This window comes from Coturnix japonica, chromosome 4 (assembly GCF_054131305.1).
Source record: "Coturnix japonica strain WE chromosome 4, WE-NBRP24, whole genome shotgun sequence".
In the NCBI taxonomy this organism is placed as follows: Eukaryota; Metazoa; Chordata; class Aves; order Galliformes; family Phasianidae; genus Coturnix; species Coturnix japonica.
The window spans coordinates 41,934,580-41,949,897 of record NC_140666.1 but is presented as its reverse complement, the minus strand read 5'-3'; the positions used below and the strand labels follow the sequence as shown (position 1 = coordinate 41,949,897).

At 38.0% G+C, this 15,318-nt stretch overlaps 1 protein-coding gene across 1 annotated transcript in view; it reads right to left on the bottom strand.

The window, feature by feature from the left end:
• The window catches only part of COL25A1 (collagen type XXV alpha 1 chain), a 130,671-nt gene that overhangs the window by 21,783 nt on the left and 93,570 nt on the right, over window positions 1–15,318 (bottom strand). Inside the window, exons 17-26 of the mRNA XM_085546631.1 lie at window positions 10,957–11,019; window positions 10,062–10,130; window positions 9,362–9,406; window positions 8,339–8,383; window positions 7,761–7,838; window positions 4,669–4,692; window positions 3,260–3,304; window positions 1,624–1,668; window positions 1,301–1,381; window positions 515–577 (exon numbers count right to left, since the gene is read on the bottom strand). Coding sequence (XP_085402757.1) covers window positions 515–577; window positions 1,301–1,381; window positions 1,624–1,668; window positions 3,260–3,304; window positions 4,669–4,692; window positions 7,761–7,838; window positions 8,339–8,383; window positions 9,362–9,406; window positions 10,062–10,130; window positions 10,957–11,019 — 558 coding nt within the window. The remainder of the gene's footprint in view (window positions 1–514; window positions 578–1,300; window positions 1,382–1,623; window positions 1,669–3,259; window positions 3,305–4,668; window positions 4,693–7,760; window positions 7,839–8,338; window positions 8,384–9,361; window positions 9,407–10,061; window positions 10,131–10,956; window positions 11,020–15,318) is intronic.

Sequence of the window (15,318 nt, the reverse complement as noted above, 5' to 3'; positions counted from 1 at the left end):
ATATTTACAATTCAGTGTAACCTCTCTCCCGGGGTTTAACCCCAAAGGATCTCCATTGTAGCCTGTACAGTGGCAGTGAGGGCGTTAATTCATGTCTCCAGACTGATACTCAGCCCCTCACCAACAAAGACTGTTGGTGATGACAGTAGTGAGAAGAAAACGAGTTTTCAGACATGGAGAGATTCTACCATCTGTGAAGTCTTCTGAAAATAGAAAGCCTTTTTTAAAAGAGAAATCAAGCAGATCAAGGTGAATGAGTTAGCAAATTGATTTGTGACAAATTAACAAATGTAACAAAAGACTCATACACTGAAGAGACAGTGAGTGCCCAGTGTGCTGTGTTGACAAACTTCTTTAATTTCTCAGAGCTTTTGTACCAAATAATCAGTGCATGTTACCATAAACAAGAATGTATGGAAAGATGAACTGTGACTATGACCTATTCTTCAGAATTAAAAGCTAGAGAACTATTGCTGGGCTACTATGTCTATTGCAACAATGCACTGAGACTTACCGAAGGGCCTTGGGCACCAGGCAAACCAGCATCTCCTTTTTCACCTTTCACACCATTGGCTCCCTATAAAATCATTAAAGACAGCATTTATTAATAGTTTAGATCTTATTGGTAATCCATCTAGGAATGATAATTTGTTTGTAAATAATTATCATTTTATGAAAATAATTATACAACACATGTAATAAAAATAGTAATAAGAATAATACGTTCTATTTTGGTGTCACATCAATAATAGCTGTTAATAAGCATGAAGGCATTCTTTTATGTTATCAGCTACCAATTGTGGCCTGATATTTTTGAGCAGTCCTTAAGTTGGCACATTTCACTATGGATACATTTTGGGAATTGTTTCTATTTTTACTGAGAATTTCCACTTCTGCATATAGGAATAACACACCTCACGAATACCTATATATTTTCTCTCCCTCTCAATTTAAAGTCCATGACAATTCACCTGAGATTCCCGACAAGTGTTCAAAACATCTCCTTTCTCCTGAACTTGACCAAGTCTACCGTTGCCCACATTATGTCCTACACTAAAAGAGAGATGCAAATCTGATCAGTATGTCAACCCATTTCTGTCTTTCCTAAGCAGTATTCTGTTTGACCATAAATCAAATGACAGTGCTTCACCTCCTCCTACGATAGATGCAGAACAATCTCAGAACTGTTGCCCCCTGTGCTTGTTGTCCAAACTTGCAAACTATCATCACTGCTGGAAAAGCCTGATAGAGGGAAAGATTAAAAATATACTTATTTAAGCCAAAATTGATTCATACTCACTGGCAAGCCAGGTAGTCCAATTCCTCCCTTTTCTCCATGCATTCCAGGTTCACCCATATCTCCTTTTGATCCTTTAGGACCCTAAAATGTTTATTTATTTAGCAAGATGTTTGTAGTAATGGAATACTATCTTTGATCCTAACAAGCTGAATAAGTCATGCTATAACCTTCATTATTAACATGTAGAATCACCACCATTATGTGACCACAGGAACACAATAAAGACCATGTGGATAAGAAATCTAAGTGACAACTTAAGATCACAGAAAGAACCCCCTGAAATGATGCATGGTTTCTCACACAACCTGCACTAGGTGGTTTACCTGTTCCCCATCGACTCCGGGAATTCCTGGGGATCCTGGTTCACCCTACAAAAGGTAAGATGGAATTGAATTATTATCCCCTAATTATTCCAGATGTTTATGGAAAAAGCAGTGCTAAATTTATTCAACTGTTAAGTAATGTTAGAACTTAATATACAATTAACAGAACACTGTTCTAAACATTGTATATACATAGAATACTTGTACTCAACACTGAACAAACAGCTCAGCTGAAGAGGACAGTTCATAAACTTTGAATTGCATAAAGATCAGAACAGAAATAAAAGAAAGAAAAAAAAGAAGAAACCCTGGAAGGCTGGGGAAGAAAACCAATTCCAGTGGGAACTTTGTCCATTACTGGAATAAATACAGAATCATGGCCCCTGATATATGTAGGGTTGACAGAGGCCTCATGTTTTCTTTCCCTGACAAACATAAATCACCAGGGAAGGAGTTCACATTCACTGCATTGCCCTATGCACTGATCCCTGTATAGCATTCTCCAAGGGAGCAGGATTGGGATAGATTATGATATCGACAACAAACTTTTGTAAGGTTGAATTCTGCTTTATGTCATTATTTTTGAACAGGAATGAACGTCCAGATGATGGAACACACTCTCTTGCCCACACCAACTCCTCTGTGGCTGCAAAAATCTTTGTGCTGAGTAGAACCTAATGCAGAAATTCTTGCACTCTCAACTGTGTGTTCCATTATCAGTTTTCATATAGAAGAAGAAATTTTATATTTTACAATTTTTTCCAAACAATTAACATGTTAAATGGAATGAATACGATACCATGGATGAAGCCTGAAGTTCAAATGCTTAGTATTGTTATTAAATAAACATGCATCTACTCTTGGAAGAGCTTAGTGTCACTGGTAGAAGATATAATATGTCTGATATTTAAGAAGTAGGAGAATTATCTTGACTAATTTAAAACCAATATAAGTTGCTCACTACATGCAACACTTTTTGTTTTTTTAAGTATAGGCAAATTTATTAAATTTTATGGAACGGCACAGCATATGGTACTCATTGTCTCTGTGTGGGCTGCTCACTAATAGCTCTGGTACTGTGCATAACCCCAACAGGTGGGGTTAGCAGCTCTGGATTTGCAGCCAGGATGCTGACCACACGTGCATGTTATAATTTTTACAGAGATTAGAAAATACTGTGCTTCGTTGGGTGGGCACTACTGTAATACAGAAGCTGCGCTGACATGCACTTGCACTGTGGCCAAGCTCAGACTGCTTCCCACCCAGCCAGAAGCAATGCACAGGAACAACTGTCTGCTGATGCAGCTACTGTGCAAACACACAAAGCACTCTCTGCAACAGAAGTCCTACAGATCAGTCTCAGTGTTAGACCCACGAGGAAGATGCTTCCATGCTGGTCTGGTACCAGCTCATTTGCCAGCTCTCAACTCAGCACCTGTGTGTGGCAAGAAATCAAAGCACTATTTCTGAGAAGCTACATTTCAAGTTGCCAGAGTGCAAAGTTGGAAGCAGGCTGTACTCAGTACAATTTCAGGTAAATACACTGTACAGGAGAGCTCCAGGTACATGTGTGCAGTGAGATAACCAGAAAATATCTCAACTCCTAAAGTATAGTGGGCAAAATAAGGAAGATCACCTTTGGACCTTGCAGCCCTTGGGGTCCCGGCGGTCCTGGTGGTCCCTAAAAAGAAACACACACATAAGGTTTTAAAAAGAATTTCTTGAAGTACTTGCCATGTAAATGCAGGCTGAATGTTTAGATAGGTCCCCGAACAACATGAGTTAGATGTTTGGTACAAAGGGAACCAAGACTGGCTATGAACAAGTTGTTTATCTATGACAACTCTCAGCAAACAGATGGGAACCAGTAAAAACAATGTTAAAACAGCAACACATTTCCTCTTTTATTAGAAAGTCCTACTCCCATTGATGAAATGGCAAAGCTCCTCTTAGTGGCAGGGAGACCAAAGTTCACCACAGCCACATCCTAATCTAAAGCACTCCAAGGTGAGAAGATATCTCCTACTGATTACAAAGAGGATTCTGCTAAAAGATGCTAAGTGTCTTTGGGGATGGCTCAGTGCTTCAGGAAATTGTTGGGGAGCAAGTTGCAACTACTCCTTTTGCTTCTACCTAAGGCTGCAGATACAATTTCAGGAACAAAATATCGAACCAGATGTTATACAGTAGGTGCGGGTTTGTTTGCTTTAAATAAAAAGAAAAAATAAATCCTCTCCAATAATGAGAGGATAATGAGTGACAGAAATCTACAGAGAAGAACTCAAAACAAAAAGAAGAATAAAATAATTTGCTAATACCAAGTTTGTTGCTTTAAGAAAAGGCTGAACCAGCAACACTATAAGCATCTCCTAGCTGGTGTAAGTACTCTTACCTGATATGGTATCATGGGAATTGGCTGGAGTACAGGGCACTGGAACTTGCAGTCCTCTGCACATGCTGGGAATAAGTGCTAAAAATTGGTATTTTTTTCTGTGATGTGACAAGGTGGGTCAAGAGAACCGCCTGTACTAGAGGCTTTGTACTTATCTTGACTTACAATTAACTAAGCTGGGCCTTTTCCAGAAAGCTCCCACATGAAGTTCCTTCCCAAACCAATTTAAAAGAGCCATCCTTCTGCCATGAAAATAAGGTGGATAACTGAAAATCATTTGGTACTAAAAACCTACCTTTTTTGTTTCTGGACTCCTATGCAGACACATGCAGATGAGAATGTATGCCAAGAAGTCTGAAGCAGCTAATCTGCCTAGATGTGTATCTACAGAAATACTCTATTCTTTATTTTCCAGGTCACTCAAATTAATGGAAGTTTTGCCATTAATTCATCAGGAGCAGAACTGGCCCCATTACTGCAGGACTTTCAACAACATACTCTCTGGTAAAGGAGCACTGAGCAAGTAAGTACATGGGATGGTGAGCTGGGTCAACACCCAAGAAACGTGTGTCCTGAACTGGTGGAATTACAAACATGTTATGACATAAAAGAGACATTCTACAACACACAGCAAATCATGCAATTGAAATTACCGTGACAGTGAGGGTGGCAATCCTCTGTTGGCAAAACGTATTAACAAGAGACAACATTACCAAAATTGAACAAGAATATAAATTATTTTGCTTGTAAAAATTAGTATCTCCACAAAAGCTATACTGCATCTGGGGAGACACCACATCTCCAAAAATAGGAGTGAAGGCACTGTTATTCTTAACTCCCAGCATAACACAGTTTGGCTTCAAGGGCCATCAGGATTTTACATAGGTGAAGACTGTAGTTTATTGTAAATCTCAAGTGATTGAATAAGCGATGATTAAACAGTAAAACCACAGTAAAACTCTTCCAAAAGATTTTTAGAAACTAAGAAAAATGGATGAATTGGTCTCTTAGGATGATTAAAAGACTGGCCCCATGTCTTGAGATCTCTGCAAGTTTTGCACCAAGGTTTAACTAACAAATACAGTTCCTACAGTGGAAATGTAACACGTTTTTTTAATACTGTAACTAAGATACAAAAAATAAAGTTAGGTTCTAAATCTGAAAACGTTGATCCACCAAAGCAGTGATAAGTACTTTGAATTCTGCTTTAAATGTTTGGAAAGACAACAGGCTTTTTTTTTTATTAATTATTATGAATTCTGTTATTATTTTATAGCTTGACCTGCTACTATACATACATATATATATATATATTTACAAATAAGAATCTAAAAGCAAGTGAAAAAGTGTTTGAAATTAATTAAATGCTCATCTATGTTTTTAAAGAAAATAAACATCCTGAATCCTGATGCCTCTCCTTGCTTTTCTATTAACTGTGAAGAAACTTCTGGCATATATGAAATGCGAAGCATTCTGCTTTTAACTCTTTTCCTATGCGCAAATGAGTGGTTTGCAAATCCTGTTTTTAAGTTCTAAAAGAATCTTCATTTGCCATGAAACTTGGAGCCTGCTCAATATGAAGTACATAGAAAAGAACAGATGACTTTAATATAATCACATATTTTGCATTATAATGTATTTATGGAAATATATAAAGATTTTTAAAAACTGAAAAATTCAGTTTATACAGATATGAAAACATAAAATAACCACTGCAATTGAATGCTGGCATCATCAGACTGATAGGCTCATTTTCATCAGCCCATTCAGATTTCAATATCTACAGTGTCTGACCCTCTACAAAAGTTAAACTCCTGCAGCTACTGCCTTTTGCTTTAGGAAATTCTGAGGAGCAGTCCTGAAGAGCAATTTTGATAGAGATGCATTATATTGTATTTGGTACTACAAGTGAAAGCTGCGCGCACTCAGCAGGGCTCTTGTTCAAACTATGATGATAATTTTAAGATCCTTATTATTTCCAGTGCTGATGGACTCATATGTCTCATTCTGCGCTGACACAGAAGATTGAGCAGTAGGCACAAGGCACAGTAACTAAATTACCCTAAAGCTTCTGGGCTGCTTGATGATTTATTGCCAAATTCCAAGAAATGCAGACAGCCCAGATCTTGCTAACTCTTGTCATCTTCTTAAACCAGCAGACCAAGTTCTGTGTAAGGTCACAGTTCAGTGCTGAGCGCTGAAAGTGCTCAATACCTCTATGGGAGAACTGCAAATCTCAGATCCCCTAAGAATTTGGCACCAGGAGACTTAGGAATGGGTGCCTGCCATCTGAAAGGCCTGAGCTGGATTTGGCAAGGATATTGTTGACTGATCCTACTATAATCTTACTCACACCATCCTTGCACAGACATTCCCATTGATATCAATTATTTGTTGCCCTGAATCAGAAGGTGATGACATCTGAAATGATTTACAAAAGGAAAAAGGCCTCCTCAACCACTGCAGTAGGCTTTAGTCCCTTATTAAGGCTTCATTATGTGCTGCAGCTTTTCTGAGGCATTCTCACACAGCACTTGAAAGTGACATTGATGGCAGAGTGAAGATACAATGACAGAATACAGGAAACATGAGGGCTAAAGTCCCTGTTAAATCTGTGCCTGATAATATACTACAGTACTTTCAAGCTACTTCAGGCATCTAACACTGAGATTGATTTAAAAGACTGAAAAATGTGTCTTTGAATTCTCTTAGGAGTAAAAAGCAAATGAGATGGGTATAATGTAGAGCCTCAGAACATGCTTATGTAGACTTCCCCACAGATGCCACTCACAATGAGAGTGGGCTTAGCTTCAAAAACATATGGGCTTTTAGATTTTTACTAAAGGCAGTGAGGTTTGTTTTTTTTTAATTTTCAAAGGAGTCTTGGAAAAGCATGACCAGCCAGACATCCATCCACTCCCACTGAGTAAACACAAGAAAAGGAGTTCATTGGATTCAGTGAGAGAATGACCAGATGCACAATGAGCCAACTTCTGTCTTCAGCTGCACATAAGCAAACCCATTCATTTTGGTGGAGTTGTACTGCACTGAATTTGCATCTGACTACACTGCAATGTAAATCACCTTGACTGCAACTGCATATGTCATCTTGTTACTTTGCTCTCATGCAAACACTCATTCATTCTTTTTACAGCCTCATATTAATCCTCCATACTTTTGTGCATACCTGTCAAAACAGGTTTCTAGAAATGAACAAATGGGAAGATTGGTGCTTTGTCTGTGTAAGATACTCATGTTGCTTATTGAATCCACAGCTTTCTAATGGAACCACACGTGTTATGGTTTCCAAATCTCAAATATTCTGCTCTTGGCATTTTACAGGAAGAGGAGAAGGGAAAAAAGGAAAAAAGAAATGTCAACATTTTAGCTATTGAACTGAAAAGCAGATGCTTCTGTTGAACTTAAGTATGTGGTTCACTGCATGAATTCAGCACTAACCCCCACGCAGCAATGAATCAGCTTTATTCTCATTAGATGATGTCAATGTGCTCTGTGGGAAATACGACTAATTCACTCAGCTAAACTGTATCAAGGAAACAGTTTTTCTCACACCAAATAGCAAGTCTGGTTTCCAAATATAGAAAGACATTCCTAATCAATAAACTGAGCAAATCTTTGGGGAAAAAAGTGTTCTCATAGTTTATGCAGAAGGAAAATACAATGATATCAAACTGCTTCGTGGCAGACCAAGCTAAACTATGTCATCCTTGTTAAGCTTACATACCTGAAGAGCTTCATGAATATTGCCATTGTAGTCAATTATCTCTGTAGCACCTTGATCACCCTTCTGTCCAGGTGGCCCCTGTAATATATTTTCCATAACAATTTTTGAGACACCTGCCAGAGACTACTCTAGACACTTATTTACTGATGAATGCTTAATTCCAAAGCAGCCTAATTAGGTTTTGTTGTATTTCCAATGTACTACTACATCTACAAAACTTAGCATTAAACTGAACGCTATATTTAAAGGATTTTAAAATATTTTTTTCAATAAACAAGCAAGTTACCGAGTGAATTGTGCTGCAGTGGGAAAGCAAATAAATGAAACCACTGCAGTTAAACACTGACAAAGTTCCAATACACTAATTTTGTGCTGGCTGTGAGCAATGTCTGGACGAACCGTGAGTAGGATAATAGTAGTAAGGACTGTTACTCATACTAAAGGCCAGTTACTAACACACTCCCCAGCAGAGTCAAGTGACCAATCTCACTAGATTAACAGGAGTTGCTGCCACAATTTCGATTCATTGCAGAGACTGAATGCAAGAGTACAAAGACTGAAATGAGAAGTAGACTCACCCGTGGACCTGTAGATCCTGTGTCACCTCTGTCACCTGTATCACCCTAGGTAAAAGGGATATTTGAGAACAAATATGCCATCTGACAGCATATAAGGTAGTTTGTCTCTTTTAAACACGCTTCTCCTAAATAACCGAATTAAACAAACAGGCCTCTCATTATTACTAGAATGCAGACCTTAGTTACAGCAGAAATTCCTTAAACATTTGTATAGTAACAGGGTTAACAATGAAGTATTTGGTTCTATGCAAGTTGAGAACTGCTACACCTGTTGAAATCTATATAACACTAGTACAAGTTAGAGAAGAATGGTTAATTCACCAGTAGTAATAGGAAAATAAAAACACCGTAACACAGAAAATGGTCATAGGGGTAGTCACAGAATAGAAGAAGAATATGGAGAGGAGGCTGGAGTCAGGACATTATCAACAGTATTGCCTTGTGTATGGATGGAGGGCTTGATAAGTAGACAGTCATTAAAAAAAAAAATAAATAAAAATATAGCCAACACACCAAACAAACAAAACCAAACTACTTTGGGAAAAATAGGTAAAACAGTAATATAACGTACAAAACTTGTCTCTACAGGACCTACTGGCTAGCAACTCTCTTCTGGTACTCTTTGAAATACCACTGATTCCTACCCCACCAAGTTTGGTTCCACAGAATAATTGCAAAAACCAATTCAGTTTCCACAGGCATAGTCAGGAGATGGTTTGTGGCATGAGAGAGACCTAACTCACACATCAGTTACATAAGAGCTGATTGAAACAGATTTTATAATAAAAAAGAGAGTTGTAGTGAATGAAATACACAACCTTCAGTTCTAATAGCTGAAGCTGAAAATCTGAATTTCATTTACAGATAACACCGCATAAATTGCTACAGTTTCTTTTAAGGGGATACATAAAGCTCCTGTGAAACATTACAAACAAAATTAATGAAAAATAAATATGTTAATCGCTCCATTAAAGACAGCTTTTTTGTTGTTTTTGTTTGTTTGTTTTTTAATTTACTACTAACCTTTGACCCTTTGGGGCCTCTAGATCCAGGTTCACCTGTTCTCCCCTGTTTGTGGGAAGACAGCAGATGGAGAAGAGAAAAATGATGGAATGGGAGCGCAGAGAAAAAGAAATTAGTAATGACTAACTATACTACAGAACAGCAGAATCACTTAATTTTATATGATCAAGATCATGAGTCTGTAAAGACATGGAATTAAATAGCACCCAGAGTAATATATTCTTCAACACCAGCATGCAAAGGCCACAGACTCCATCCTTCCAAAGGAAAATTAGTATTGGCATTAGTAAAGAGCAGACATCATTAAAACCATTTTATGGGAATGATCTATGTTGTTTCACAACTCCTGAAAAATGTTAGTCAGACAGTAGAGAAGATATTTAAGTATCCTTAAATAAGGAGATCAATTAAAGTGTTACCACAACTACTACACAACACAATTACTTTCCCAGTAATTCAGAGGAATAGCTTGCCAAGTACAAAATCTGCCTTAGCAGCTTCAAGATGCATTAGGACTAGAGAAACAGCATGCAAAATGGATTTTCTTTGCAATCAATAGCTACAATGATCAGAAAGTTCAAACTTTGAAAGTGACCAAGTTTTCATTCATTCATTTATTTATTTTTTCAGCTGAAAAAGATGTGTTATGTGTTGTGGGTGCTCCCCTAACACCAACACTCCAACGTGAAATCAGACCGACCTTTGGTCCCGGAAGTCCAGTTTCACCTCGCTCACCCTTCCCAGGAGGGCCTGCCTCTCCTCTGTCACCCTGTGGAAGGAGGTACACATATATCACAAAACACTGGGCAGTTTTTAGCATACAACTAACTCACATCAAAGAAACCAAAACATCAGAAGAAAACATTTCTGAGCTCATCTACAACTTGGAGTGGATTGGGGAACTCTTCCTTGAGCAAAAAATAAGATTTAGAATTTCTACTCTGGATTCATATAGGATCCTATAAAGCTATTTTCCTCCCTATTCTGAAAGAAGTGTAATGAAGATTCCTGAACTATGAAACTTAATGAATACTCTTCATAGGACTCATATACACTAACTTCACTACAGAGCAGATAAAAAAAATCTGTATGTACTACAAAAAACACACCTGTTTAATGGCACTGTATTTTATAGTCTGTTTTGTATTATCAAAGTTCTAATATCTGCGCACACTCTTAGGATTTTTTTCTAAAATATTATGAGAACATAGTTTTTTCATGCAGGCTTATTCTTCTTCTTAACAAGCGACTCTTGGGATGCTGACGTGAAACAAAGTCAGTGAATAAACTTGAATTATGAATGGATAGAGCATCTGCCTTTACACTGTTTGAGGGCATCACTACGAAGGCATGTATTTCATTGCATTAGTCCATGAAATACAACTCTTCATATTTCCAGGCACTGTAGGTACTATATTTTAACCTAAACTTTAAACTTTCTGGCCATTTACAAAAATAGATTCTGGCCATTTTATGACAACTATTCATTCATGGCTAAAAGATTTTTACACCATTGGCATGATCTCTGCTAACAAAACTGAACTCAACTTCAGCTCCAGGGGCTTTATATTGGAGCACTGTTCAACTGCCCTTACCTTTGTTCCTGGTAACCCTGGCAGCCCGGGTTCTCCCTGTGGACCAATGAAACCTGGTTCACCCTTGAAAAGCACAGCATGAGAAGAATGTTAGGTTATTTATTTAACAGTGTGTAGTTACAGTAACACTAGTTTCTTTTGGCTGCATTTTCCGTGTATCATCAGCACATCCTGCTGTGATGCAAGAGTTACATAAAAATACTTTTAAATTTAAGCAACTTTCATCGGTATACATTCTTATAGCAAGCCATCACACAGCATATAAAATGCAAATGAAACAGAAGGTGTCACACATTGTTTTTTTATGAGGTTAAGGATCATTCATTTCAGTCATGTTTTATGAGGCAGTGAGTGGATGGGCAGACGGGATGAGGTTATGACAAAGTAATGACAAACAGAGGCCAGATGGTACTGTTGTGATACAATTTCAAGGGAGTCAGTTAGCTACATCATTGCAAGAAAGCAGACCAAACCTTTAACACATCAACACAGCACTCTCCCTTCTCATTCTGACAGAGAACTACTTCAGTTGTCCACAACCGGACAATTTCCATAGCTGTGAACAGGTGGGAAAGAGCCACTGTTCCTTCTTCCCTCACTGTTCTGCTCCACTCCTGCCCATTAGTTTGTACAAACAGAACATACAAATAGCAGCAGTCAAGCTGAGATGCAGCACATGCAGCATTAAGCATGGCAGAAAATATTTTTATATATATATATATATATATATATATATAAAATATATATATTATATATATATAAATATTTATAAGATTGTTCCTTCTTATTTTTAACCCATCGGCACGGCTGAAGTGGTACAGCGAAAAGTGAAGAAGCCATGTTTTCCATAGCAAGCTCTCCTGAACAAGGTTTCCTGCTACCTAACATTCTGCTTTTCACACAGATTTGTATCAAGGAGATTTCCTCACGAGGTATTGTAAAATTTAAAAATCAGTAGTATAACCCAATTAGTACAGATTTTTACAATATCAACAAACTCGATGATCATAAATTAGCCATCAAATGCTTCTTTAAATAGCTAAAAAGACAGAAGTATCATAATCCTGTATTGATTTAATTACTGACAGCATATGGAGACAGTAAATAGAAGCAGTTGGATAACAGTTCTCTTCACCTCTTTGCCCGCGCAGAAATATAGACATGCTGCAGTGAGTGAGCAAGTTAGCAAGTGTTCTTGTATATTCATCTGTGCTCTCATCAACAACCCATCATTAGCAGTTCAAGCAAAGAAGGTCTCTAGCAAATCTATAACCAGAGAGAATTTTCACATGGCCATACTGAGGAGCATTCGGTGACTTCAACTCAGAAGTTCAAACAAATTCAAAGATGCGCCAAAACTAAATAGCACATTTTCTAACATGAAGTTCCATCTGGCTGCAGTTCAGAATTGATAATAAAAACAAAAAAATCAATGATGACAAATGTGTCCTAGAGAAAGGTGTTTAGCTATTATTTAGGAAAAATAACTCACAGCAGTTTACTTAATTCTTTCTATCAGTGCACACCAGCAAGAGCAACATTAGGTTGCCACTATCGATGGAAATGCTTTTATGTCAGTAAATGGACAACAGTGCGATTTCAATCCTTTATTTCATGAGGAGGCACTCAGTGCACCCTGATCATTTAAATTCTGACTTTACCAGGATTAACTGATTACTTCGGGCAGAAGAAACGTGCAGTGGCTCTGCAATTCAGTCTTTTTAGTAGTAAGTCTTTCTCAAGTTGATGTGCAGAGACAAGAAAAAAGGTGCTTTGCAAAAGCAAGTGGAATGGATAACAGAGGAAACTGCTGGCTTAATTAGCATAACTAGCATGCAGATTTTACACAATGCAGAGCTTTAAAAGATTATCAAATGTGAAGTGGAATAACTAGTGTGTCAGAAAAGATAGGACCTGACTGGCTGAGTAGCGGCTCTGCTGAGAAAGACTTAGGGGTGTCTATGAGTGCTGAGTTGAACACAGTCCTGCAGACTGTTCTTATCACACAAGACAAAACTGCAGTAGGTAGGACTTGGCTACATTAAGAAGAACACGCAACTCTGCTATACAGTGCTGGTGGGGATAAGAAGGTTAAAAGACAGCTCTGGTTTGCCGTCCTAAGTTTCTAAGTAGAAAAACAATCTGTTCAGATGATTTGAAACTACGCAGTATCCTCTGCGCTATCTCAAACTCATGTGTAACCACAACACAAGGTGTTAACCAAAGCACTCAGGCACACTTCTGCACCAATCCTGGGCAGTGGAGATAACATCTGCACCAGCTTTGTTTCCGGCATTTCTGTGTCCATTATTCAAAAGAAAAATGTTTACATTAGAAACAGTCTCCATTCAACTGTCCAGCTGTACCCTGCACTTTGTTCTACAAACGCTGCCAGCCTTCTGCTTTATGTTATTATACTGATTTTGACTGGGATAGACTTAATTTTCCTCATAACTTAGTTTTGAACTTGTGATTAAAACAATGCTGATGTTTCAAGTGTCACAGAGCAATGCTCGTGCAGCTCCAAGGCCTCCTCATAGGATGGCCTACAAGGGAGAGCCACAAGGAGCTGAGAGGGGACAGAGCCAGGAGAGGTGAACCAAAATGGCCAAAAGGATATTCCATACTGTACAGCAGTAAAAACTGCAGGCAAAGTTGGCTGAGGCTGCTATTATATGGAAACTGACTGGGCAATAGTCAGCTGGTGTTGAGCATCTGGGTTCATTTTTTGCATGTCTTGTTTTTCTTGGCTTTGTTTTTGTTTCCCTTCTCAAACCACCTCAATATTCCATTTCCCTCATGTTTACCTTTCCAGTTTGGTTTCTCATGCTGCTGTGGGGAACGAGCGAGGGGCTGATGCTCAGCTGCCTGCTAGGGTTAACACACAAGAGTTACCCTTTGTGCCAAACACACCACAGAAAGAAATGAGGATCTATCAAGCTTAGCACTGCCAGTGATGTGTGGAATGCAAGGGAAACAGTTTCCTCTCAGTAAGGTAAGAGTAGAGGCCTGCTGAGGCTGCTCTCTAGGATGATTTCATTTTTGCTTTGGGATCTCCTAACCTCAAGACACTTGCATAAGGAGGAATCTCCTCTAGAAAGGAATGCAAGGAATCAGAGTAATGAAGTTTTATAACAGTTTTCTAAACAACTCACTATAGTTTCTTACAATAAAGTTTTATCTGGTGCAAATCTACCACAAGCCACGTTGCCTGCTGAACAGGACATCTAGAAAGAGGAAAGTTAAGCAGGTAGCATGTGAAAAGAAAGTAAGGAACTCCATCATCACTTAAGATACAGTTTACAAGCTGTATAAAAAGCCAGCAACAAATGATGACTCCTCATGCATTTTAGTTTAACCCTTTGGCATAGTTATGAAATAAAGGCTTGGAAACCACTACATAGCACAGCAAGTTGACTTCAATCTCAGTATTTAAAAATCCATTTACTGTTAGAGCTTGCAGCAATCTGCATCAATCATACAATAGAGGCAACATGCTATTAAATAAATCAACAAGCTGGTGAATTACTTCCATTTTACAGGAGTGATTTTTTATCATTTAGGAACAATCCCTAATGGCCTGAGATGTTAACATTTTAACAGACGAAGGGACAACCTCTTTGTGTACTCATTTTCACCCTCATACGTTTCTCAAATGTATGAATACCGATGGGTCAGAGAGCAAATGAGATGCTGCCTCTCACAAACCCTGTTAATGGTAATTTTCACCTCTAATCATAAAATGCGTGAACAGAAAAGGGCCCTTATAATTGCATGCTGTACACCTAAAGTTATGGGAGCACCATCAGAACTAGAAGTAAAAAAAAAATCCTTGTAATTTACTTCAGAGGACAGTCTTTTTTTTTTTTTTTTTTTCTTTTTTTTTTTAGGTTATTAACTAGACATATTAATAACCAGTTGTTTCATGATGATCAAAGCTTTTATGCACTCAGGCAGCGGCTAGCTTTGATACTAGAGGTTAACACCAAGACTTGCTCTTCACTGTCACTGTTTTGATTTTTATAGAACTTATAATTGGCTAAAACTTGAACTTTTGTTCAAGAAAGGTGCAACAATTACAATTCCACTTGCCATGCTAATTGCTTTTTTAAATGCCACTAGCTTGATGACAATGTTTCTAAACAATATAATACTACGCTCGCCTTCATTGCACAGCTGAGACACAAGCAAATTTGAAACGACAGGCCTCATCCACTATCAATGCCTGAAATACAAGGCTGTACACTGACACAGATGTGCAGGTAATGTGGGCCTACATCAGTGATGGAAAAAAAAAAAAAAAAAAGATGCACTTTCCTTGTCTAATTCTACTTTCTTTCTAATGAAAGAATCCCAATAAAC